This window comes from Hemibagrus wyckioides, linkage group LG22 (genome assembly GCF_019097595.1).
Source record: "Hemibagrus wyckioides isolate EC202008001 linkage group LG22, SWU_Hwy_1.0, whole genome shotgun sequence".
Taxonomy (NCBI): domain Eukaryota; kingdom Metazoa; phylum Chordata; class Actinopteri; order Siluriformes; family Bagridae; genus Hemibagrus; species Hemibagrus wyckioides.
In genome coordinates, this window is record NC_080731.1 from 13,536,007 (window position 1) to 13,559,687 (window position 23,681).

At 39.5% G+C, this 23,681-nt stretch overlaps 3 protein-coding genes across 11 annotated transcripts; 2 read left to right on the top strand and 1 right to left on the bottom strand.

Annotated features, from left to right (window-relative positions):
* Nucleotides 1-1,386: 1,386 nt before the first annotated feature.
* edf1 (endothelial differentiation-related factor 1) lies at nt 1,387-5,882 on the top strand. 2 transcript variants are annotated; one of them, XM_058375411.1, is made up of 5 exons: nt 1,391-1,626; nt 1,856-1,907; nt 2,239-2,399; nt 2,538-2,631; nt 2,722-3,086. In XM_058375411.1, the coding sequence occupies exons 1-5, from the start codon at nt 1,552-1,554 to the stop codon at nt 2,781-2,783; spliced, it is 444 nt and encodes a 147-aa protein (XP_058231394.1). In that variant the 5' UTR covers nt 1,391-1,551; the 3' UTR covers nt 2,784-3,086. The 2 variants fall into 2 exon arrangements, with proteins under 2 accessions (XP_058231393.1, XP_058231394.1); XM_058375410.1 differs by lacking the exons at nt 2,538-2,631; nt 2,722-3,086 and adding an exon at nt 5,497-5,882 and having other exon boundaries at nt 1,387-1,626.
* On the top strand, nt 3,853-5,023 carry LOC131343600 (putative uncharacterized protein BRD3OS). Its single transcript, XM_058375412.1, has one exon. It carries the CDS (start codon nt 4,487-4,489, stop codon nt 4,730-4,732), a length of 246 nt encoding a protein of 81 aa, XP_058231395.1. The 5' UTR covers nt 3,853-4,486; the 3' UTR covers nt 4,733-5,023.
* On the bottom strand, nt 5,255-20,983 carry brd3b (bromodomain containing 3b). 8 transcript variants are annotated; one of them, XM_058375404.1, is made up of 12 exons: nt 20,825-20,983; nt 19,346-19,689; nt 18,941-19,078; nt 18,666-18,810; nt 17,892-18,070; nt 15,544-15,912; nt 15,276-15,404; nt 15,006-15,194; nt 9,921-10,153; nt 9,554-9,843; nt 8,232-8,357; nt 5,255-7,420 (listed from the first exon to the last, which is right to left on the bottom strand). In XM_058375404.1, exons 2-12 carry the CDS (start codon nt 19,544-19,546, stop codon nt 7,299-7,301), a joined length of 2,121 nt encoding a protein of 706 aa, XP_058231387.1. In that variant the 5' UTR covers nt 19,547-19,689; nt 20,825-20,983; the 3' UTR covers nt 5,255-7,298. The 8 variants fall into 8 exon arrangements, with proteins under 8 accessions (XP_058231387.1, XP_058231386.1, XP_058231383.1 ...); XM_058375403.1 differs by having other exon boundaries at nt 5,255-7,417; nt 15,544-15,915; XM_058375400.1 differs by having other exon boundaries at nt 15,544-15,915.
* Nucleotides 20,984-23,681: the final 2,698 nt, after the last annotated feature.

The following is a 23,681-nucleotide window of genomic DNA, read 5'->3' on the forward strand; positions in this document are numbered from 1 at the left end:
GGGTGTAATAGGTAGCCCCAAAACTAAATAAATAAAAAGCAAAGCAATATTTCAGACTCTTGATCAGTTCTAAAAAATTAATTAAGGTTTTACAACCTCCAAAGAAATATAAAACAAAGGTTGGTGAGGAATAAAAAGTGACATTTATAGCACTGTGTTGTTTAATTCTCAAATTTTTGATAAGGTCTTCATAAGGTATAGATTCATTGTGAATAAAACCAACCCTGACAACAATGCCACCTGAAAATCAAATCTTATGCTTACTTTAACATGCTCTTTCTATATGGTTATCTTATGTGTTGATGGTTTTATGTACAGAAATATTTAGACTCTAGACTCTGTTTATCTTCAAACAACGAATGAGCACTTAAACTACCTCTTATTTTTCCCTGTTTGTTTTGATGCATTGTTGTATGCTGTATGTAGATTTATCAGTTTTTAGGCTGACGGTATCATAAAGCTGTGACCTATTGAACCAGTGTTAATGTATTCACTGAATTATAGACTTCAAAGCACTCTTCTAGGTCGCTCTGGATAAGACTGTCTGTCAAATGCCAGAAATGTAAATGTAAAAATGAAATGTAAACATTTATGCAAAGTGTATGGACATAGTCTTGGGAAGTGTGTTGCAGTAAGTCAGTAAGTTTTCGGCCATATCGTGTCTCCAATACATTTGTTAAAAAAAAATTGTGATCTTTGCTAAACTGTTGTGGTATAACAGGAATTAAACACTTCAGTGGGATGTACTGTTACTGTAAAATAATCTTTTCATAACATTTTAAACAAAACTTTGGGGTGGTCCTCTATATAATCTGTTGACCATTCACCAAGCATTGAATCCGTGGAACGTAAACGTAATAAGCCAGGCAAAGCCTTTTCTTTTCTTTGTGGAAAAGCTAACTATAATATAAAGTTTTGTGGTGTGTTTTTACATTTTATAATGGAGAATATTTCTGAAATCCCACAACACACTACAATATATCCGCCTCCAGATGATGAAGCCTGAGAGAGGGACACACAATGAGCTTTTCTTCTTTTAGAGAATAGGTAGTAGGGAGGGGGGCATTTTGGACAGACTGCGTGTTCATCACTGCACAAACCCATAGAGAAAAGAGCTGACCACATGAAAAAAAAAAAAAAAGGATAACATTTGATTGCATCATAAACAGCTTCCTAACAGCCATATAATACACCATATAGATCACGGGAGGCTTTGTTATTGTTGTTTGTTTTTACAGTGATCTTAATTAAAAAATAATTAATTAATTAATTAATTAACGTCGATAACTACTCTAATATATACTCAAAATAGTGTCTTGTTTAGCGTAGTGTGAGGTTTGGGGTGCAGTCAAGCCCAGGCAAATCAGTTGAGGCTTGATTGACGCAGTGACGTGGACTTCGCACTTCCGGCTCGGACCGCGAATCGAGAGAAGCCAAAGAAAGTGAACTCCTACTCAGAAACAGTAGTTAGCACGAGTTGGGCATTTGATTATTTTAAGACAAGTTAGGCAGTTTGTTATATAAATAACCCCAAAGAATTTTCGAGAAACTATGGCCGAGAGTGACTGGGATACAGTGACCGTGCTGAGGAAGAAAGGATCCGCGTCGCAGGCCAAATCCAGACAGGTTGATATGCTAATGTTAATATTATAACTGACCAGTCAGCATGTTTACTGTGTCACGTCGTTATTAAGGAGTTGCCATGTTCATACTGTAATATATAGCATTATATATAGTTATACATATATAGCCGAGGTGGTTTATAAAAGATCATTAGCTGGGTGTGACTCTGTGTTTTTGTTTAGCTAGTGAGCTAACTGGGGCAGAGTGTGTCTGATGAAATGTTTGTTTACAGGCAGTAACAGCAGCCCAGAGACGAGGAGAGGACGTGGAGACTACAAAGAAGTGTAAGACACCTGACTTCCTCCTAAGACTAAAAGTCTTGCCAACTTTTTTTTTGTTTCCTTCACTAGTCGACGTCATCTTTTAATGCGTAGATTAGTTAAATCGCCATCATCTTTCGCGTATCATTTCGCATTTCGATGATCATCCGTATTACGTGAGGACGCGTCACTCTGACGTCAGAATTTGTTCACGAAAGTGTCACTCTGCTTTTGGGTGTCGAAGTCAGAAAACTGTTCATGAACACCCCCCCCCCCAAACATACACACACACACACCTTTGTTTTGGCATAATGTATAGGATTATTGCTTTATTGTATGTTGTTTTTCTTTGCAGGGGCTGCAGGTCAGAATAAACAGCATGTTGTTACTAAGAACACAGCCAAACTGGACAGAGAAACAGAGGAGCTCCATCACGACCGAGTACCTCTGGAGGTGGGCAAAGTCATACAACAGGGCCGTCAAAACAAAGGCTTAACCCAGAAGGATCTGGCCACAGTAAGTAGAAAATATTACACATCTTTCAGGAAGCAGCTTGCAAAAAACGTAAGCAAAAGATATATTTTTTTTTTTTTACTAGAGTTTACTATTAGTACATCACGATAGGGATGACATGAATGTTGTTGTTTCCTTCAGAAAATCAATGAGAAGCCACAGGTAATTGCAGATTATGAATCAGGAAAGGCCATCCCCAATAATCAAGTAATGGGAAAGATTGAGAGAGCTATCGGTGAGATTTTTCATTCTTTGGATACTTGTTTCAAGAAGCCAATGAAAATGTGGCCAATGAATTTTTCCACGGTATTCTGATGATTTACAGGACTTAAACTGCGTGGAAGGGAAATTGGGCAGCCCATCAGTGCCGAGCCCAAGAAGAAATGAATATAAAATCCTCGAAATCCACCACATAGCATGCAGGATCTTTCACTATTCTGGCCTTACAGTCCATTTTCACATGCTGCAGCCTCATTAATTCCCTTTAAAACAGTAATAAAACTGCTTATTCAAGTGGTGGACCAAATGTCAGTTTATTGACAATATAATGAAATGGTAAGCATCTTTGCATACACAATACTGCTCTTTTTTTTCCTTTAATTTAGACAGGCTGAACTGTCTTCTGTTGTGTACATTTACTTAATTTTATGCTTGCGTTAAAGTTGAAATAAATTTTGAAATTTCAATGAATACTGATGGGTGTCTGTTTAACTTTTTACAAATGTAAAATTAAAACATCGAAGTGCTAATTTGAAGCAATTTTACTTGAACTTGTTTCAAATATACTAGGTAAATCTTCATGTCATTTGAAAAATAGGTATGGAGGGTAATGGGTGCTGGTGTCAGTTTCTAAAAAAATTGCTGCTTTTACTAATGGAGGCCTGTAATTGCAGTTAATTAAATAGAAGTTAATTAAAAAGAAAAGTGTAGCATGGATAAATGAATGTTCAAATGAGTTTTTTCACATCCTTTGTTAATATTAAGTTGCCTTTTACACGTTTGTATTTCGAGTATGTTTTCATCATCCACTTCATAGTACACTATCCTCACTTGCAACGTTTACATGCAGTTTAGTAATCTGTTAACAATCCGACTTATAGCAAACACCTAGATCGTAATAAGGGAAAGAGACTGATCGAAATGACATTTCCACAGGTAATCGTTTCGATAATCAGTGAAATATAAGACTAGCCATAAACAGCTGCGTCTGTTTACTTCCTCTATTGGAATAAGCGTGTCGTTATGCGCATGCGTGTTTGAGTCACACTGCGTACCCTGAGCAAGGAGAAATCTCATATTATTAAGGTTGGGCGGTTAAAACCTTTAACATCCAGTGAAGACGCATAATTTGCACAGAGCAAAAATAGCAAAACGGTGTCGTATAGTGGATGTGTAAAAGCATTACATGTCTTTTTATACCGATTAATAATGTGTGCATTTTATGGTTTTGGTGTTCAGAAACGTCAATGCGGCCACGCATGTAGTGTGCATATAATTGAGGACTGCATACAGAGTGTCCAGTTTAGGATGCATATGTACATCTGCAATCGGAAGGAATTCACTCGGATTGGCGAAAATATTTACTAGCGCACAGTGCAAAATCCCGGAACTTTAAATTGAGCTCGGTGTTTCTGACGGACCCTGATTGAGAGGGACGCTGTTGCCACAGGCAGCGCTTGGCGTTGCTTTGTATGTTGTTAGACTTGACCTTATTATTATTATTATTTTTTTACAACGAGGATTTAATAAACAGAGACGATCAATAAAAACCATCATAAAAAAACCACCACTTTTCCAGGCATGTGATCTTATTTCTGCCTGTAATTTTTGGACAGACTGCATCGTGAAGCTGAGTAAACAAGCTAACGTTAGCATGTAACTACGGACTTACTTTATACCTCAAAACGCAGCGCGGGTGCGTTCATGTGGATTAACACGTGATTGTTTACGAAGAAGCTGTACTTGATCAAAGCACTGTTTCACCCTGGCACTGTTTAAAGCGACGGCGTGATAAGTCGAGCAGCGCTCTGACATGTCCTGCAGCCATCTCGCACCACAGACCCGTCAGTCCCTCAACTCCTCTGGGCATTATGGCAGAGAGATATCCTCTAGCCGAGAAGGCCATGTCGGAGGGTTTCGCTCGACTCCGGTACAAAGACACATCGCTGCTCATTTGGCAGCAGCAGCAGCTGGAGCTTGAGAAAACACCGACCAACTACCTGAACCGCAGCCGCAGCGCCTGGTACAGTCAGTATGGCAACCAGGCCGTGGTGGTGCGGGACCGAAACACGCTACACGAGCCTGAAAGCGGCTCCCGCATATGTTCTGTTATGTGACAGTGTTAAACAATTCCTTATTTGTGGACAGAGCGAGCAGTTCTCATCGCAGTTTCTGGAAATAGATGGACGCATCTAGAGATTTTATGAGATATAATGTTACAGGTCTTCCTCGTGTCTGAATATTTCTGAGCCTCACAGGTGTCTCATAAAAATGATTGGTTATCAACTGAAAACACAGAGCTGTATACACTCCTCCGTCATGCAGTGTACTGTATGCAGCTTTTCTTCAGTATTTTACACAATGTACACTCCCATTATACATAAAACAATAAAGCATATATGAAAGCAGCTAATGAGTGAGCGGACACCATGGTGATTTTTTTTTCCTTGTGATTTATTTACAAATAAAATAAAATAAAATAAAAAAAAACCAAGGGGGCCCACAGTCCAATTTAGGAATTAGTTTAGTTTCTGCTTCAGTCTGTTTCACAGCAGCTCTAACCCTGCTTTAACTGGCAGCGCTTAATATTCAGCTTGACTAATAATGGTTTTACATCAGAGTGGCTCATACATGTTATAAACAGTTAAAAAAAAAAAAAAAAAGGTTTAAGAAATATACTGTAAATCAACATGCAATACACAAAGGTTTTCAATCATAAAAAAAGAACTAAAATATAACCTATTTATACCCAAAGCATCAACTAATAGGTGAATATACATGTACATATCATATAACTTATATATTTATATTTAAGCCTTTTTATGGTTGTTGACATCTTTTAAAAACCCTTTTATGCTTTTTTTTTTTTCCTTTTGCTTAGTGGAAGAAGGAGGGATATGCCAGTGACAATCATGGGAGAAAAGTAACAACACTACTACTGAGGAAAAAAACCCCTAAAAAATTCACTTTCCATGTCTTGATAGCGTTTCAACATGATGTGAGCTGTGAAAGAAAGAAAGAAAAAAAAAACAAACAAAAAAAAAACATGTATCAATCCCGGCTTAACAGTTTCAACTCGATTCGTCCATTATTTCGAGCACTAAACTTAAGGCAATGAGAGAACAGCCACTGTTTTGAGGACTCAGAACAGGGGTTGATGTACTGTAGATCTGATTAAAACATACATAAAAAATAAACAAACAAACGAAATGATGCCCATCGTGTTGTTCGGTTATGTAGGATTTCAGCAGTAATCCATTCAAAGACGTGGCAAGAAAATATTCCAACAACTTCTTTTCAGCATTGAAGTACCACACAAAGCATGTAATACAGTATTCCAAAGGAGTTGGTCATTAAAAAAAAAAAATCTATTCATAAAATAGAGAAAAGTCATTAGTGTAATACTTCAGAAATGACTAAACATGACCCGCTGAATATACAGAGTACTGCTGTTTGTCTTTACAGGCAAATGAGACAAGTGTCCTCTTTAGTTCAGGGACACAGACATGAGGACCAGACTACTAGTATTCCACATGAGAGCAAAGCGTCCTGGATTAGAGAGTTTGCCGAAGAGGAACAGTACATATCAGACTGTTTAATATGGGCTCCTCACTGGGATCTTCATTTGACTCAGACAGCCAATTATGCTTTTAGAATAAATAATACAGTTTTGTGAATTACAGGTCAATCAAAGATAGTGGTGATTAATATAATGGATTCCAGAAGCCATAGAAAAACATTGGGTATATCATTACTGAAATAGATCATTAGTGGGGAAAAAAGAAAAAAAAAAAAAGTAGAGTATGTTCAAATAATGTATAAAAACAAACCCATTATTGAGAATGTATAATGTAGTTAAAACAAAAGATAAAATTATACATCAAATACTGAATGAGAGACAAGCACTGTGAGAAAAGGAAATTACAGCGCTGAGACAACTGAAGCTACTGCAGACTACACACAAGCCTCTCAAAGTACAGCTCTGAACTTTACTGATACTGGGGAGAAACCAGCAAGCCATGGTATGACCCAGAGCATCACCTGTTCACTCCACTTAGTCATGATACACCGATTTTTAAACTTTTAAGTTCCACTGATTTCTTGATATTTCTGTAACTCCTGGCAAACCGGGAGATGAACCAGGTGAAAAATAAATAAAAGTTCTTCTTTAAAATGGCAATGATAAGTAATTATCGTTACCTGTAAAAAGAAACGTGGAATGAGTTGAATCGTCATGCTTACATGACCAGCATAGCAGAAAGAGAGAAAATTAGCTGCTTGCTCCTTCACACTTTCATACTTAACGAAGCTACTAATTTACTGAAACACGGCCAGGCGTTTGTCAGTCCTCTAAATATGCACTTGTCATTGGGCTCTTCTGAGCAAGAATCTGGGGGGAAAAAAAAACAAACAACTCAAAAGTCTCCACAACCACAAAAATATCTTTTCTGGTGATGACCAGGTGTTTCCCTTTTAGGGCCACCACTGTTTCCACTGTCAGCTATCTTTATCCGTACACGTCTTTATCCGAGCCAAGGGCGTTCTACAACAGGTTATTTTAAAATATCTTCTGTCTTTAGCTTCTAACTCCGTATGTAACAGGTCTTCGGGTGAGACACTATCAGGACAGCAAACACTACTCATTAGAAAAATGGAGGAGGTTGAAGTGTACATGTCGAGAGCTCAGTCCGAGTCGCTGCTCTCGGAGCTGGAGCCGCTGGAGCTGCTGCTGCCCGTGTCAGAAGAACTGCTGCTGCCACTCAGCCGAGATGGCCCGCCCCCTGGTGCTGAGCCCGCCTTCTCTGCTGGGTACAAGAGGTGGTGATTAGAGAAAGGGAATGGACAGAAAACAAATCAGATATGCCAAACACAATGACCTTACGGTGGCTTGTATAAGTAATTCCCCCTCCATTTTCCCCCAACTGTATTACATCGTAGAACTGAAATCAACTCCAGAGCATTCCAAGGACAGGTGTCACTTGGCATGTTAACTGCTCACAGGTCAACTATACTGTTGACTAATTATATGACTTATAATGCCAACTGGTTGCACTGGAACTAATTTAGGGGTTTTCACACTTGGGACTTTCAGTAATTCACTTTTTTTTTGGCATATTAGTTATAGGACCTTTTATGTATTTCTATAACATAATCCCAATTAAGTCCATTTCAGTTCCAGATGGTAAGGTGGAGAAATTCATGAAGGGGTGAATACTTATGCAAAAGCACAGTAAGCCATTAAACTGGATGGTGTTATGACCCTGAGTAAGAACCCTTAGCCCTGCTCCCTTAGACACCAATGTGCTTGTGTTATGATAGAATAAAGGCATGCGCACAGAGCAAAGCATTAATCATGACAGAATCGAACCAACAGTATGGCGCGTCCTCTAAACAGCCAGACACACTGAGGCAGGACGAAACTGCTTCTAACTTTGATTTTGTTGATCTAATCTCATTATCCCTTTAGGAATAGGACTGAAGCAAATTAAAGAGAAGGGGCACGCTATGGCCTTTAAGCTAGTATAAAAACCAGTTACAGACACATTGTAAAGAGAAAGGAATATTGTTATAAAGCAAATCCCTGTCTGTCCTCTCCACACACTGCCACACAGGTACCTTTTTTGGGCGGTTTCTTGTTGTTGTTCAGTTGTCCGCTCACGTCCTGCAGCCTCTTTTCTAACTCTTTCTTCTTTTCCTGAACCAGTTCCTCTTTAGTCTTGGCACTCTTTTTCCCAGTGCCCGCTGCAGGAGACACACAGCGGCGACCAGTGAGTCCTCAGCCTCGCACCCGCCGCCGTGGCAACAAGCAGCAAAAAGCACTTAACTACACTGCAACTGATTTATCTACGGCAGTACAATGAGCTAATGCATACTACTACTTAAACTACAGTGTATGTAGTAATTAAAACACCAGGGGTGGACAAATCAATAGCCTGGACATTCGGTACAAGCCGGTAAATCGGAGCGTGTCTGAGTCCTCAGTGCTTACGTGTCACAATGTGAGACATGTGGCATAGGAAAACGCTTCATCTCAAGAGTTTTATTCCCTCATCCATCAGTGGCATTTCCTGAATTTAACATGCTCCAGTTGGTTGATATATTTCATGGCTCGGTAATGCAGGTCAATGCCATTACCCTGACCTTGCTTTTCAGCACCCCAAACGTCAACTGAGGATGACTTCTGGCCAGTTTTTATTGGTCCTGACTTCTTCCATTTATATTACAAAAATCAATATCAGAACTGAGTATCTTCTGATATGGACATCCTCAGTTATCATCAATAGTTGTGACTGGCTTACAACATCCCTTGCATTAATGTCCATTAACTAGCTCTGGATAAATGTGTCTGCCAAATGCTATAAAGCTAATATAAACTAGCTGATCATGAACTTTAGCCTAGTCATTAATGCTAGCTCGCAGAGTCGTGTTAGCTCACTATCCTGCAAAATGTCCTTGCTCCTACTATACAGATTTAGTTTTGTACAGAAAGTAACAAGGCACTAATTTATATTGACTGTGTGTGCCATCATGTCATCTACATTTGTGGTATTAACCTTAGTACACATCATATTTGAAACGATTTGTCCACCCCTGAAAATGAAAGGCCACAAAAAAACAAAAAAAAAAACAAATAAAATAATAAAAACACTAATTAGTGGCATAATAAGAGTCTTATTTAAAACCTGCTAAGCTTTAGGGAAGAATCACTAATGACTTAAAGGTAATTGTTTTTGATGGTTTATACACAGGCACAGTATTAATCTGAGTAAGGAGTGGAGAGGTGATCTACCAATCATGCAAGACAGCCGAGAAAGGAAGTGCTCCCATCACAGAGAGAATTATCGCAGGCAAATTCAGCATTCAGAGCAGGTCAGCAGAGAAAGAGACAAACCCCCTGAAAACACCACACACACACACACACACACACACAGACTTACGTAAAGGTTTGCGCTGCTTCTTCTGTAAACAGGACTTGACGTAGCGCTCGAGCTCGCGCAGCGTCGACGGCTTAAGCGTCTCGAAGTCGATTTCTATCTCGTCTGGGTTGGAGTCACGCAGCGATGGCTCACGGGATTGGATAATATGCACCACACGGCCCAGCTTCTCACCAGGCAGCCGGTTGATGTCCAGGCTGAGCTGCCTCTTTTCATCGTATGACATGGGAAGTGCCTCCTCCTCATCTGACTCGTAATTTGCCCCGCTAGGTTTGGCGCCTTTTTTCGGTTGCCTGTGGAAAAGTTTGATAGTTAAAGGCGCATCATAATATTTCCAACTAATCTTGTGACACGGTCCACATGCCTGTACCTGGTAGTAGACGTGCTGTTGGGTTTCCTGGCTGAACTCTTCTTGGGCTGACTTGGCTTGTTCTGCTGCGAGGACTTGGTCTTCTTCTCTTCCTCCACCTTGGCCTTGGCTTTGTCTTTGTCTTTCTCTTTGTCCTTCTTCTTCTTCTCCTTTTCCTTCTTTTCTTTCTTCTTCTTTGGTTTGCTGACGGGGCCCTGTGACAGAGCAGCCAGCTGTTCGTGAACAGCCTTTAGCTGGGGAGAGATGGAGAACGGGGATGGTTAGCTCATCACAGGGAGACAAACTGCTGCTACAGGATGTAAGGAGGATTTTAAGCTCCTCTGGGAAATAATACGCAATGACATTTATTTCACATTCTCATTTGCCCCATTTTCTTTAATACTGCAGTTTTTGCCCTTTTGCTTCCCTCATGAGGGAAAGTCTAGACAGTTTTCAAACTTTCCTTAATAATTTATAGCAGTTATTAACTGTACATAGATGAACAATTCACTAGCCTGGATTGTGCAGACAAGATTGTGTCCAGGCAATTCCCAAGTTTCTTACTCATAGATGTGCTGGACAAATAGCTTTAATAACCAAAGGAGCAAAACAACCATCACATCCTGCTGACAGGTTTTCATTTAGTATGTCTGCACTGGTGTGATGCATCAAAACGCCGCTTTAGCGAATGCTTCTGAATCCCACCAGCTGCACTACACACATCAGCCAGTGTGCATTCGGGCTGACAGTACAACACATTTTACTGGGCGGATTAACATGCACTGGGCGACAGATTCCTGAAACAGGAACATGCAGGTATGTAGAAGCACTGATAAAACTAAGTAAAATAAAGCAAAGTCTTAAGCTACGCTAGCACATAATGCAGTCAACTCAGTGCACAAAAAAATCAAGAGAAAATAAAAAAAAAAACGTTGCCCGGACCCATCATCTTGTACAGAGATCACATCATCATCTTGCTGAAACTTGTGACTTCAATCAAGGTCGCAAACATGATGTGCTTCAACAGAAACATGACCAGGAGACAATAGAAATTTATATACTTGGTCATTTCCTTTAGTGTATATTAATGCATTTTAGCAGCTAACTAGTTCCCCATTCATATCGTCACAGTGCGACGAAATTCTTGAATCTGATTGGTCAGATGTGCATTATTAGCCCATGAACAAACAAATCTAGCTGTAACAGGAATCATTATATTAATTATTATTGTAATCATTTATATTAATGCACTTGATTAAGTCAAGATTTTTGTTAGGAGACATTTATATAAGGAGCCTCAGGTTTCTGAACTTTCTAACAGCCACAGTGTTTACCAAATTTCCCAGCATTGGAAAGTTAACGAGAGATGAGCTTGTGCTTTGTGATTTCTTGGTAAACTGATAGGAAGCATGTTTTTGTGAGAGAGAGAGAGAGAGAGAGAGAGAAAGAGAGAGGAGATGAAGGTGAGGTACTCTTTATCCCAGTTATAATGTAAGTGACAGTAACAGGAACTAACCTCATGAATGTCAGAAAACATCAAGTCTTAAATATATAACCACCAGAAATGTGCAATATTAATAAATTAACCAGTGTGGTGGTTGTTAATCTTCTGTAGTATTCAGAGAATACCACAAACCAGACCATGTGGCTACACAGAAACCGATCATTTCCAAATAACCACGGAGTTAAGTAAGGAAGCGCACAACAGACTATCACTTGTTCGTCAGGAATTCTGGTTGACAAAGCTAAATACATGACAAGACAGTGGTGAGACCGGCCATGCTGTATGGTTTAGAGACACTGAGGAAAAGACAGGAGTCAGAGCTGAAGAGGTTCTCTTTGGGAGTGACAAGGTTGGACAGGATTAGGCACGAGTACATCGGAGAGACGGCTCATGTTGGACATTTTGGTGGATGAAGTTAGGGAGGATAGTTTAAGATGGTTTGGACATGTTCAGAGGGGGGAGAGTGAGTATATTGGTAGGAGAATGTTGGACATGGAGCTGCCAGGCAGGAGGCAAAGAGGAAGGCCAAAGAGGAGGTATATGGATGTAATAAATGAGGATATGAAGCTAGTGGGTGCAGAACATAGGGATAGGTGGAGAGAGATGATTCGTTGTGGTGACCCCTGAAGGGAAAAGCTGAAAGAAGAAGAAGAAAGCTAAATACATGACACTGAGCAGCACACTGAAGCTTCTTCTTGTCTGGTAGGCTCGATAATGACTTCTTGATTTGTCTAGTCCTGATTTATTATGAAAAGAACAGCCAGGACTAATACATATGAAAGCATGTTCTTGAAATGTGCTCAGTTTCAGATTTTCAAATTACAAAAACATATGGATATCCTGTACAAGGTTATCCACAAGGTGGTTGCACTTTAGTTTACAGAAGTTACCAAAGTTTTCTGTTTGTTTTGCAACAATTGTGCTGGACTATTTCAAGTCTCACTACTAAATATTACCTTATGATGATGCAGATTGCTTTAGTCTTAACTTATATAATATATACACAGCGGTAAATATTTAGTAAATGAGAGTAATGATGCCCATAAACACTAGAATTAATAAATAATGTTGGATTTTTGGAAGTGTGCAAAACCCAATGTAAAATTACCAATCACGCACAAAGAAAAACCTTAAGCATTAATGTGCAAATATTTCGTTATTGCCTGCAAGACGGAAATAAAATTTATAGTAATCTGATTTCTGCTCATGATCGTTTTTACCCCCCGACCACATTTCTTCCTTGAAGATGATGGCAAAACTATCTATAAATACCATCATTTACTTGGACTTACTGTATTACATAAAGTAAGCACTTTGCTTTAGAACTTTCTCATAGCAGGTCACAGAAGTGAGTGTCAAAGCAGAAGTTCAGATGCCTGAACAACTACACAACAAACAAGGCAGAAAAGAGTAGAAAGCTGTGAAAGACAACTTCAGCCCAAACCCCAGCCCCCAAAACTGAAATGAAAGCATGAGAAGCAGTTAATTAAAACCAGTAGCAGGTTCCAATTATAGTTAATGACACCACAAAGTTAACCCGGGCTTATAGGAATGTACAATGGGATGTCAGATTATGAGCAGTGTGAAACGTGAAAAAGATAGGATTCCGTTTTGATGGGGTTTACAAAAACCCAGGTTTAAATGTTTTGAGAATGAAAAGATCTCTTGTGTACCAACAAAACCATACTGGTACATTTCACATTTCACATGTTCTCAGAGCAGTTAATGAACTTTACTGAGAATGAAACGTAAACTTGAGAAAGTCTAAAGAGCTGAAAAAAGCTCTTGAAAATGTCACTTTGGAAAGATTAAGAACAGTGTCTTAAATTAACAGTGTGAGCAGCCCTGTGGCCCCAAGCATCATGAATGACCTGTAATAAACTGCCTTCCTTAGCCAATTAGACAAAAACAAAATCACTTAAATGTAAATGACACACTTGAAAGGAAAAAAAGAAGACACCAGAAAACTACCAGCTTCCAGGTTTTGTGATTGACATATTTTCCAAAGGGGTCAGCATCAATCAAGACACATCAGGGTAGAACAGGACTATGGCACTAACCATAACAAAAGGGTTCAGCGGGGAAGTGAGGAACAGGCTGAGAATTCACAGAGAGCTTGTGGTTAAGTATGTGAGAGACTGTAAAAAAAATTGCTAGTACAAAAAAAAAAAAAAAAAAAAACCTTAGCTGTGAAAGCAGAGCAGTAAACCTAGTATCATCTCTTTTTCCAACTCTGAGTGCAAAGAAATGGCAAATACCCATCATTGAACTTAGAAGTACTGTATTAAACACTATATTCTCTCAATGTGGTAAAATAAAGTAACCACTCACAGAAGGTTTTACAGATGTGGCACAATGGGTCTTAGAGAACACTGCCATCACACCTTAGTAACTTCACACGTCACAAAGTAAAAGAAGATTGTAGAGTTCACCTCGGGTGAAAGGAAGAGGTTTGTATTGTATACACCAATCAGCCACTGACAAGCGGCCTGAATAACATTGATTATCTCGTTACAGTGGCAGAGGGTATATTTTGCAGTAAGAAAACAATCAGTACTCGAGGATGATGGAGTAGAAACAGGAAAAATGGGTAAGGATCAACGTCCTGGTCAGAGCATCTCCATAATGGCAGGTCTTGCGAGGTGTTCCTGGTATGCAGTGGTAAGTAAGTACCAAAAATGGTCCAAAGAAGGACAAACCATGAGCTGTCAACAGAGTCATGGGCACCAAGACACTCTGATGCATGCAGGGAGTAAAGAGAAGATCTCACAGAAGAGAAACAGTAACTGCCGTTGCTGAAGACACTGGCTGTGACAAAGATGTCTGAACATATAGTGCATCACTGCATGCGGTGTATGGGACTGCTTAGCTCCAGCCTGGTCAGGGTGCATATGTTGACCCCTGTACACTGCCGAAAACACCTACACTTGGCATCAGAACTGGATCCCGGAGCAGTGAAAGAAGGAGGTCTGGTCTAATGAATTGTTTGCTTTTACGTCATGTGGATGGTCAGGTGCACGTGTATCACTTACCCAAGGAAGAGACGGCACCAGGGTGCACTATGGGGGGGGGTGGGGGGGGTATTGGGGGAAAGCCGGGAGAGGCAGTGTGATGACATACCACCTACCTACCTAAACACCAAACTCTGGTGCAAGCACATCTTCTTGACAAATTTAATGTTGATGTTGGCTGATGTGTTTGCCAATGCCAAGATCAAGTTCTATGTATTTTCAGTTTCTAGTATAGGGCATGAAATCACTGTTAACCATTATTAATTAAATGTCTTTTTTGTGAGTTTGAAACCTTTTCCTTCTTCGACTTTACTGACTGTAATATGAGTGTATGGTTAACGATCAAAAGGTCATGAGTTGAAGCCCCAGCATGGCCAAGTTGCCACTGTTGGGCCCTGAGCTCTGACCATAACCTTCTACCAAGCTGGGATGTGCAAAGGAAGCTGCATGTGAAATTCTATAATATTAAAGCTAACCCTGAGAATTATATTTTTAGCTCTTGAGAGTTCCACCCAATTCATAAAAATAAACGAAGCCGTTTGAACAGTGGTTCTTGGATGTAAAACATAAACCCCTCAGTCCCACGCTCACCTGTTCCTGCAGCTCTGCCAGACGGGTTGCTCTTTCCTCCTCCGAGTCAGAGCTGGAGCTGGACGAGTCGGCACTGCTCTCACTGCTTCCTGTGCTCTTACTTACGACCGCCGTGGCAGAAGTGCCTCCAGGGGACGAGGGCTCAGCCGGCTCATCTGGCATCTTAGCAAAACGCATCTCAAAAACGTCCTATGGGTGGTGCAGAACAAGGGTTAGCCAAAGTGAGTTGACGAGGTGGAAGGAAATCTTTATAGTTCATTCAATTTTCACCTGAAGTTTCCTCGCCATGGCAACAACCTCATGATCAGGCGGATTATATTTATAGCAATTTGAGAACATTAACCGGACATCTGCTGCAAAGCTCTGGGCATCTTGATACTCTCTACTGTCCATTTTTTTCTGGAAAAATTGGCAAAAGATGTCACTTTTCACAAAATGCCTGGTAATAATTATAACTGTTAAAAACTATTCAATGTATATGCAATTTTTGTAACTCAGATTAAAACAAAAACAAATCTGAGGAATAAGTGGGCCATACTTTGACTGTACTGAGGTCCATAGGCTGCTTGATGATTTCATGGTAGTCATGCAGCTCCAGTGCTTCTGCATCCACGGGTTTATAGAAAGGCCAGGCGTAGGCGGCGTGCTTCTTGGACAGCATCTCTTTCAGGATGGTGTCGCAGTATTTGAGGTGGTCGCTCAGTTTGCTCTTCTTGTTCCCCTGCTGCAGGAGCTCGCCGTCGTCCAGGTCCTTCTTTGGCGGTTTGATGGGTCGGCCGGTGCTCTCACGTCTGGAGATCACCTTGCTGTGTTTGGAGTCCAGCAGGGGAGTGGGAGACTCGCCTCTGCTGGCCGTGATGGCGCAGGTGGTGGGAGTGGTAGTGTCCGCTTTCCGCTTTACCCCCTTCTTCTGGAAGCAAACAAAATAACAAATATAGGGCTGGGCAGTTCAGACAACACTACTACAGTTTTAAAGAAATTATTCACAAATACTCTGGCAACAGTCCACAGATATGAGGTAATAACTCTGATGCAGGTTATGCCTAATGCAAGTTACCAAAGCTTCAGGACATTATTCTGAATAAAACTGACAACAGACTGTGAGATCATTTTAGACTGTAAGAGGAAACTGCAATTTAAAAAAAAATCTGTTTACTTCAAACTTGCTCATGCAGAAAACGGGTCAAAAACAGAAACAAGCCCCGTTCATATCTGTAGAAATGTTATATCTAGAGAAAACGTTTAAAAATGTGAGGAATGACTGATTTTCATGTTGTCCTGTTTAACCCAGCCAAGTACAAAGTGAGCATGAAGTATTAAAGATATTTTTCTGTCCATTATTATATTACAATAAAGGTCATGTTTAAATTTCACCAGTCTGAACTATTCTATTTCTGACTCGTCCGGCAGTTTCCTGTCATTCGGCCGGCTTCTAGATGAGCACCATTTCTAGATTTGATTTTTAATGCCATGCCAGCTTCTATGGCTATATTCATGGCGAGAGTCAGTTTTTGTTATTCAATATTAAAATTATATAAGATGTAAGATGTTTAAGATTCATTCAATTTGGGTTTAAAAACTTTTCCAAAAGTGTCAACAGAAAAGAAACAAGTTCCTTGCAGGGGCACAATGGCACTAAATCATGCAATATGCATGCAAAAACTATGTGCAGTTCTTGTTTGCAACACCAAAACAGGTCATAATTTCTCCAGTGTAAATTTGTCTTAAGTATTAGTTTACTTAATCTGATATTTAAGTCTAAGCATTTAGGACAGAACGTGTGATTTAATAAAACCACATACAAGTAATTGATACTGAAGCTCACATCAAGCAAAACAGCCATGTGTTTATTTATGACCGCTCCTTCAGTACCAGCAGAGAGTTTAGTCTACAGCAGGACTGAGTTGATCGTCTCGCTGCTCAACATGCTTATAATTCGACAACAATGCTTAACAAAAGATTAACAAGACCACATGGAAAGTTCAGCAACATGATTGTGATGCCACAATGTTTTTTTTGCAGATGCTGTTCTGCTTACTTTTAGACTCACCCAGACATACTCCATATCAGAGATATATACACCATCCCAATCAGATAACAGCCAATGCAGTGAATTCCGATGTCAGTAGGATACTGAAAATTAAATCAGGACATCCCTAGAAGACCATGAACTAAAAAATACATTTAAACTGTATTTACGATGCTCCTACAAAAACTTTCTACATGTTCAATAACGGAATATACAAAATATTTTTAGTTGGTGGTTCATTTGTGCTCAAAATTGTGCTGGTTTGGTTTTTAAGAAACGTGAGTGAATAGCTGAAAATGTAAGTGGTGTGAGATTTCTGATGGGATTTGTTTTTTTGTTTTTTTTTTTAATGTGTAAAGCAGTGGTTTAATACACTGTGTTATCTCCATCATAGACAGGCACTAAAATCTAGCTGTAGAATACATCATACACTAAATCAGTTCACTGTTACTTAAAGCACAAATCAGAACAAAATAAGCAAAAAAGGAAACATTTGTTATATGCTAACCTTTAGAGCCATAAACTAGAACATGAGAAGGAAAAGTGGGTAACATGCATTGAGGAGGCCATGTTAGTGCAGAATAAAAAAAAGACCGTCTCAACACAAAAGATTTAAATCTTTTTAACTTCCAAGTTTTTCAGACCCGCAGCAAAACCCTGAGCAAAATTTCTTAATATAAATATGCAAACATTCTTCGATATGAACCTAACACTGCCTGATAGAACAAACACAATCATGCAAAACACCTACTGCAGTTTTTCTAATTACAAAAAAAAAAGCTTTTCTATTTGAATTGCATGACAACTAGTTCAGATGATCACTGCTGGAGGAAAACTTCAGTACAGGGAAGCCTTACTTTGACGACAGGCTGTGCGCTCGGGATCATGGGTGCAGCCGCTGGAACGGCCTGGACGTTGGAGGTGATGGTTGGTACGGGTGTCGCTGCGATTACAGGAGTCTGAGGCGGCTGCGGAGGAGAGCTTGGACATGATGACGATGGAGAGGTCGAGGACAGTGCTGAAGCTTGCTGAGTTTCTGTCAGAGAGAAGAATAAGTAGGTGAGTTTTTGATAGGAAATTTATTTCATTTTTTTCTATTTTGTCAGCCTTAACAGTAAAATTGTACTACGGTAAAGTTTGTTCTGTCTATTAGAAAGTATGTCAGTTTAAAAATAAATAAATAAATAATACTAATAATACTGAACTGTCTCTCTGATTCCAATATATTTCACATTGTCAACATCTTTTAATATTGACATTAGATTTATAAATATGTGGGTATGTTTTATTCATAATAGTGCCATACTTTACCACATTTTTATTCCTACCGCACCATCAGGAGACAAGCTGTGGTTTTTAAACTCAATACATGGACAATAAACACACTTATTCTGTTTTTGTGGCTTTTTTTTTTTAAACCAAGCCATGCCATCACTTCATTAAGCAGACAAGAGATTGTAAATAAAATGAGAATATATGAACATATGAAATGTGGGTCCGTGGTGACTTGTAGGTGATGAGATGTAGATGGCATTAGTTTGAATTTGGACACTTTTATATTCACCCAATGCTCAAAAGCTAAACTTTGTCAGTCTTGTATGAAGCATTTTTCATTTTGAGTACGGGTTTACCTGCTGCAGGAACAGAACCCGGCTTGCGTGCCTTGCCTTTCGGAGGTGGTGGCAGCAGTTCCACCTCCTCCTGGGGCATCTGTGCTACCTTCTGGAGGAAAATTTTTTCCAAGGCTTGAGCCATAAGAACAATATCATCTGTAGGCTAAGACAAGAAAGAATATATTTTAAGCACACGTGTATAATAGTGCAAGACTTCTTATCTTTAGCATATACTGGTGCAAATGGAACATTTTAATAGGACAGAAATTATGAAATGGCCAAGTTCTCTTTACCTTGTTATAAATATAACAGTTTGTGAACATAGTGTTGAAATCCTGCATGCATTCACCAGCTGTCCAGTAGTAATTATTCTCAAGTCTCTTCTTGATCGTCCCCATGTCCATTGGGTTCTTGATGACTTTGTGATAGTCCTTAAGAATAAAAAACATTTACAAAGAATGATTACAGTAGCAAAGAACAAAGTATGCAAATAAAGAAAAAATGAAAGTATAACAATGCATAGATCTTACTCATCTGACTTGATGGCATCCACAGCTGTGTAAAAAAGCCATGCAAAGTGATGCCAATAATTTTGACTGTATATTTTCTCGTTTCTCTATCTTTGTCATTCTCTGAAGTAAGCTGAACACTTCAGAGATCGAGAAACTAAGGCACAGCAACGTGTTGCTCCTACTTACTGGAAGATTTAATTTGATGGCATCCACAGGTGTGTAAAAAGGCCACGCAAACTGATGCCTCCACAACGTCTTCACCACAACGTTCTGCATGTACTGGAGCTGGTTGGTTTTTCGGCCAGGCTTGCTGGGGTTCGTCACTTCAGGTGGAGGGGGGTTGACTATAGGGGGAGCAGCCTGGGTGGGAGATGTGACCGCCGACATTGTGGACAGCGGAGAGGAGAACGTGGCTCGATTGAGGCTGGATATAAACGTATTTCTCTAGTGATTACAGAGTTCCTCTTTCTTCTCCTTACTCCCTCCACGACACACACATCCCATCTCAGGACCTGAGCGTCAGCAATCTGCTGGAAAGCATTGAGAAACCTGTTTGATTCAATGCTAGTTTCAAGTTAAACACTAGTGCATCAACAGCACAACATGGCCTTAAACTAATTTAAAAACTAAACAGCAGCAGGTTTTAACTGTCCAAAGCATATTAAGACATTCCCTTTGTAATTTTTTTTTTTTTTTGATTGGTTAAAAAATGAGTTATATAAACTTTCAAACAAGGGAAAAATGCAGAGTTCAATCGTCCTTTACAAAAAAAAATGCAGCGTTCAAGCATCAACAATTGATGAGACTCCTAAGCCTAGTGAAATTAGTGAATGAGCATCTCGGTAACTTGAACACATCTTGACAATGTAGCCTGAAAGTGTGATCCGATTCAACAATCTAACGAATCAAATGAATCATTTCAGTGCCCCATTGATGAAAAACGTTCAGAGAGGTTCCCATACCTCCGAAATCTTTATTTGGCTACTTAATCACAAGAAATATTAAAGTTAAAAAAGTGAACCGCGGTTACTGTTATTAGCCTACTGGGAAATAATAAAAAAAACAGCTCGCTGACATTAGCTAACGTTTAGTTAGCACATCGCGCGCTTTCAGGAGACTCCGAGACGGTTTTTAACTGGGGAAATTTCATCAGATCAAATTATTCCTACTAAAAGCTAACACAGCGAGCCAAATCGTCTCGGTATAACTTTCTTTAAAAGATGGCGGGCATGGTAAAGCTGTGCATCGAGGCTGCCTAAAAGCTAACGCTAGCTCACTGTGGCTAACAGCTCCTCCATGTCTGCTCCACGGCCACAGCCATTGTGTGCACGCCGTGCGATGAGCTAGCCGGTTAGCTGGCCGATTTGAAACACATCGAGCTTTTGCCTTGAGCACACTGTTCGCCCCCCCAGAAAATAGAGAAATCAAACGCACGACGACGTGAACACCTCTAATCCGGTGTTAAATTAGACCAAAACAGCGCTGAAGAGGGAGTAAAAAAGCCCGCTTTGTTATGTTGTTGCACAGCGCTGTGCATCAGAGGCAATCTGTGTAGCCACATTCAGCCGTGCATTCACGAAAAACAATCAATATGCACCATCAAAGCGGAAAATCAACTCCAATCCAAAGACAATTATCGTAAACACGTATTTTACACTTTATTACTTTCACTCCAAGCAGCTCCGGTAGCGTTTCCTTGCAGATTTTCCGGTAGCTTTTTATTGCATCGAAGCGGCATAATACACGGCTGGCTCGACTCTGTAGTTGGGTCGTGTGTGTGTGTATGTGTATGAATGTGTGTGTGAGTGAGAGTGCTTTGCCCATGCGCAGTGGCGCACAGTATTGTGGTCCATATTGTGCTGATGAACTGCTGGCCTTTAGCCTGCATGGCGTTTATAAACCGTGCTTCAGGCTCACACACACACACACACACCCACACACCCATACCCACACACCCATACCCACACCCACACCCACCCGTGTTCGTCCTTACATTCTAAATGCTTTTCACATTTTACTGAATTAATTCCTAAACCCATGAACGGTGTCTGTTACAGTTGCTAGTTCTTTTTTTCCTCAACACCCGACAAAGTAAATAATAATAATAATAATAATAACAATAATAACAGTAACAAACACCGTTATTATATAATCGACTCTGCTTGGTACAAGATTATTTCATGTCCCCTTGGGTTCTGCGCATGCGCAAAATCGCATCGACTATGGCTCGATTATAAATGGCTCTGTTTTGCATAAACAGGGCATTACGTGCGGTGTGTCAGTCGTTCTTTCATACCCTCCGAAGTACACATATAGAGAGATCATGGAACCGTTTGTAATTTAGCCATTGTTTTATTAGTAACTTGTTCACATAATACTTAAAGTAATTCTGTTTTCCCCTGAACTTAATGTTGTCTGCCCCAGTAAACAAACAGCTTAAATGTATATATATAGTATAAACAAGAACATTTATTTTATTCATATCAGTCACCTTTAAATATTTGAAACGGAAATAGTTGAGGTAACCAGCGGCGGGCTAATGTTGTTAGCCGTGATAGCTGGGAACAGCTAGTAGCTGTAGTTTACTTGGTTAGTTATCTTAAGATAGCTGGGGTGGTGTTTAAGTGCTTGTGAACTTGTTATCTCTTGAGGATGTTCAGACGTGTCAAATTGCAGATTGAGATTTTTTTTTGTACATTATCACACCAATATAGCGCGCGCGCACACACACACACGCTACTTGCAACTAAGTTTACAGTTACTAAATTTGACACTAAAATACACGGCAGATGCTTTTTTTTTATTTTTAATAACTTTCTAGTAACGACTAATAAAGATTTTTTTCCCCTATAACTGTTGATTATCCCAGTAGAGTCCAATAATATTATAAATATATACATAAGCAGATGGCTTTGTTTCTTCTTTCTAAAAAAAAATTGGCTGTATGACTTGCATTTCTTTCATACAACCTGTTTAATGAAATGTAGCCATGGCAACAAAAGAGGAGAAACCAGACAGTGAAACAAATAAAACACATTCATCATCAGCACCAACTGGTACTGTAAAATATCCTCCAGAGCTCACCCTTTCATTTTCACACATATTACAGTCGTAATATATCTTTGATGACCGGGAAATCTCTTCACGTGGTCAAATTCTAATAATTCTACATAACCGTCAACTTGCACATATAACCCTGTTCAGTGAAGACTGGTTAATTACAAGGGGTTTTAATGTCTGAATACTGTCTTGTGTGCATATCAGCAGTGCCAAATATTTTGGTGGGAAAGGATGACACAGATAATGACACAAATCCAAGTTGAAAGCCTATAACACTTGACTTTTGCTTTAGCCTACTATCTAGTTGTTGTTGTTGTTTTTAAAGTATCTCCATGGTTTAGAATGAACAACATAAAATTATCCAGCAGGTGGTCTAGCAGCTCATTTTGAGTGCTTTTAGACATTGCCTTGTTCTGTGTTTCAGATATCATTAACCAGGGTTGACCGGTTCAGCAAAATTTCTATCTGAATTATATTTCAAAATCAGACAAATGATCTTTAACTGGCCTCAAAAAATTGAGCATTGAAAAGGGGAAGCATTCTTTTTTCATCCTTACTCAGCATGTAAAATACTGGTTTCTCCACACATTTCTGATGTAATATCTTTATTCCATAATCCCCGTTTCCTTTTCCCAATCTTGCAGTGTACCATTGCAGTAGAAATGGTATTTTCCAAATATTTGCATTTAGACTTTGCTCATTTGTGAAAGTGTATTATATTTAATTCCAGTTCCTTGCTATGTAAGAAGATGTAAATGTTGCAAAATTTTAATCTGAGTAATATAAATCTAGCTGAATCTGGCAACCCTGTCATCAACTATCTTTTTCTCTTGTCCTCTTTCTCCTTAACTATAAGAGAGTGGGGCCAAGGGAATTCCACCCCAGTGGAACTCGTATAGCACTTTTTGCAGTTCCCTTTTGACCACCAAGTGCAACAAAATTCATGGAAGCTGAGTAGGGCAGCATGCTTATTGCCTTGCAATCTCATGCGATCTAGAAAGGCAAGCAAATTATTGGAATGTTGGTTTATATCTGTGAAATAGTGACACTTTTTATATTATCACTGGTCACTCAAAAGAGTCACCACTGATGCATATTCAATTCAATTCAATTCAATTTTATTTGTATAGCGCTTTTAACAAAGAGCATTGTCTCAAAGCAGCTTTACATAAGAAACAACATAAGAAAACAGCAAACATATAAACAGACAAACAGTCCTAGATGTTATCCTAAGTGAGCAAGCCTGAGGTGACTGAGGCGATTGTGGCAAAGAAAAACTCCCTTAGATGGTAAGAGGAAGAAACCTTGAGAGGAACCAGACTCAAAAGGGAACCCATCCTCATTTGGGTAACACCGGAGAGTGTGATTATTTTGTGCATTTATGTGTAGTCAGTTGTGTGATGCCGATACAGCATGTGTAGAATATTATGTAAATTAATAAGGAGGTTGTTGTCGTCCACAT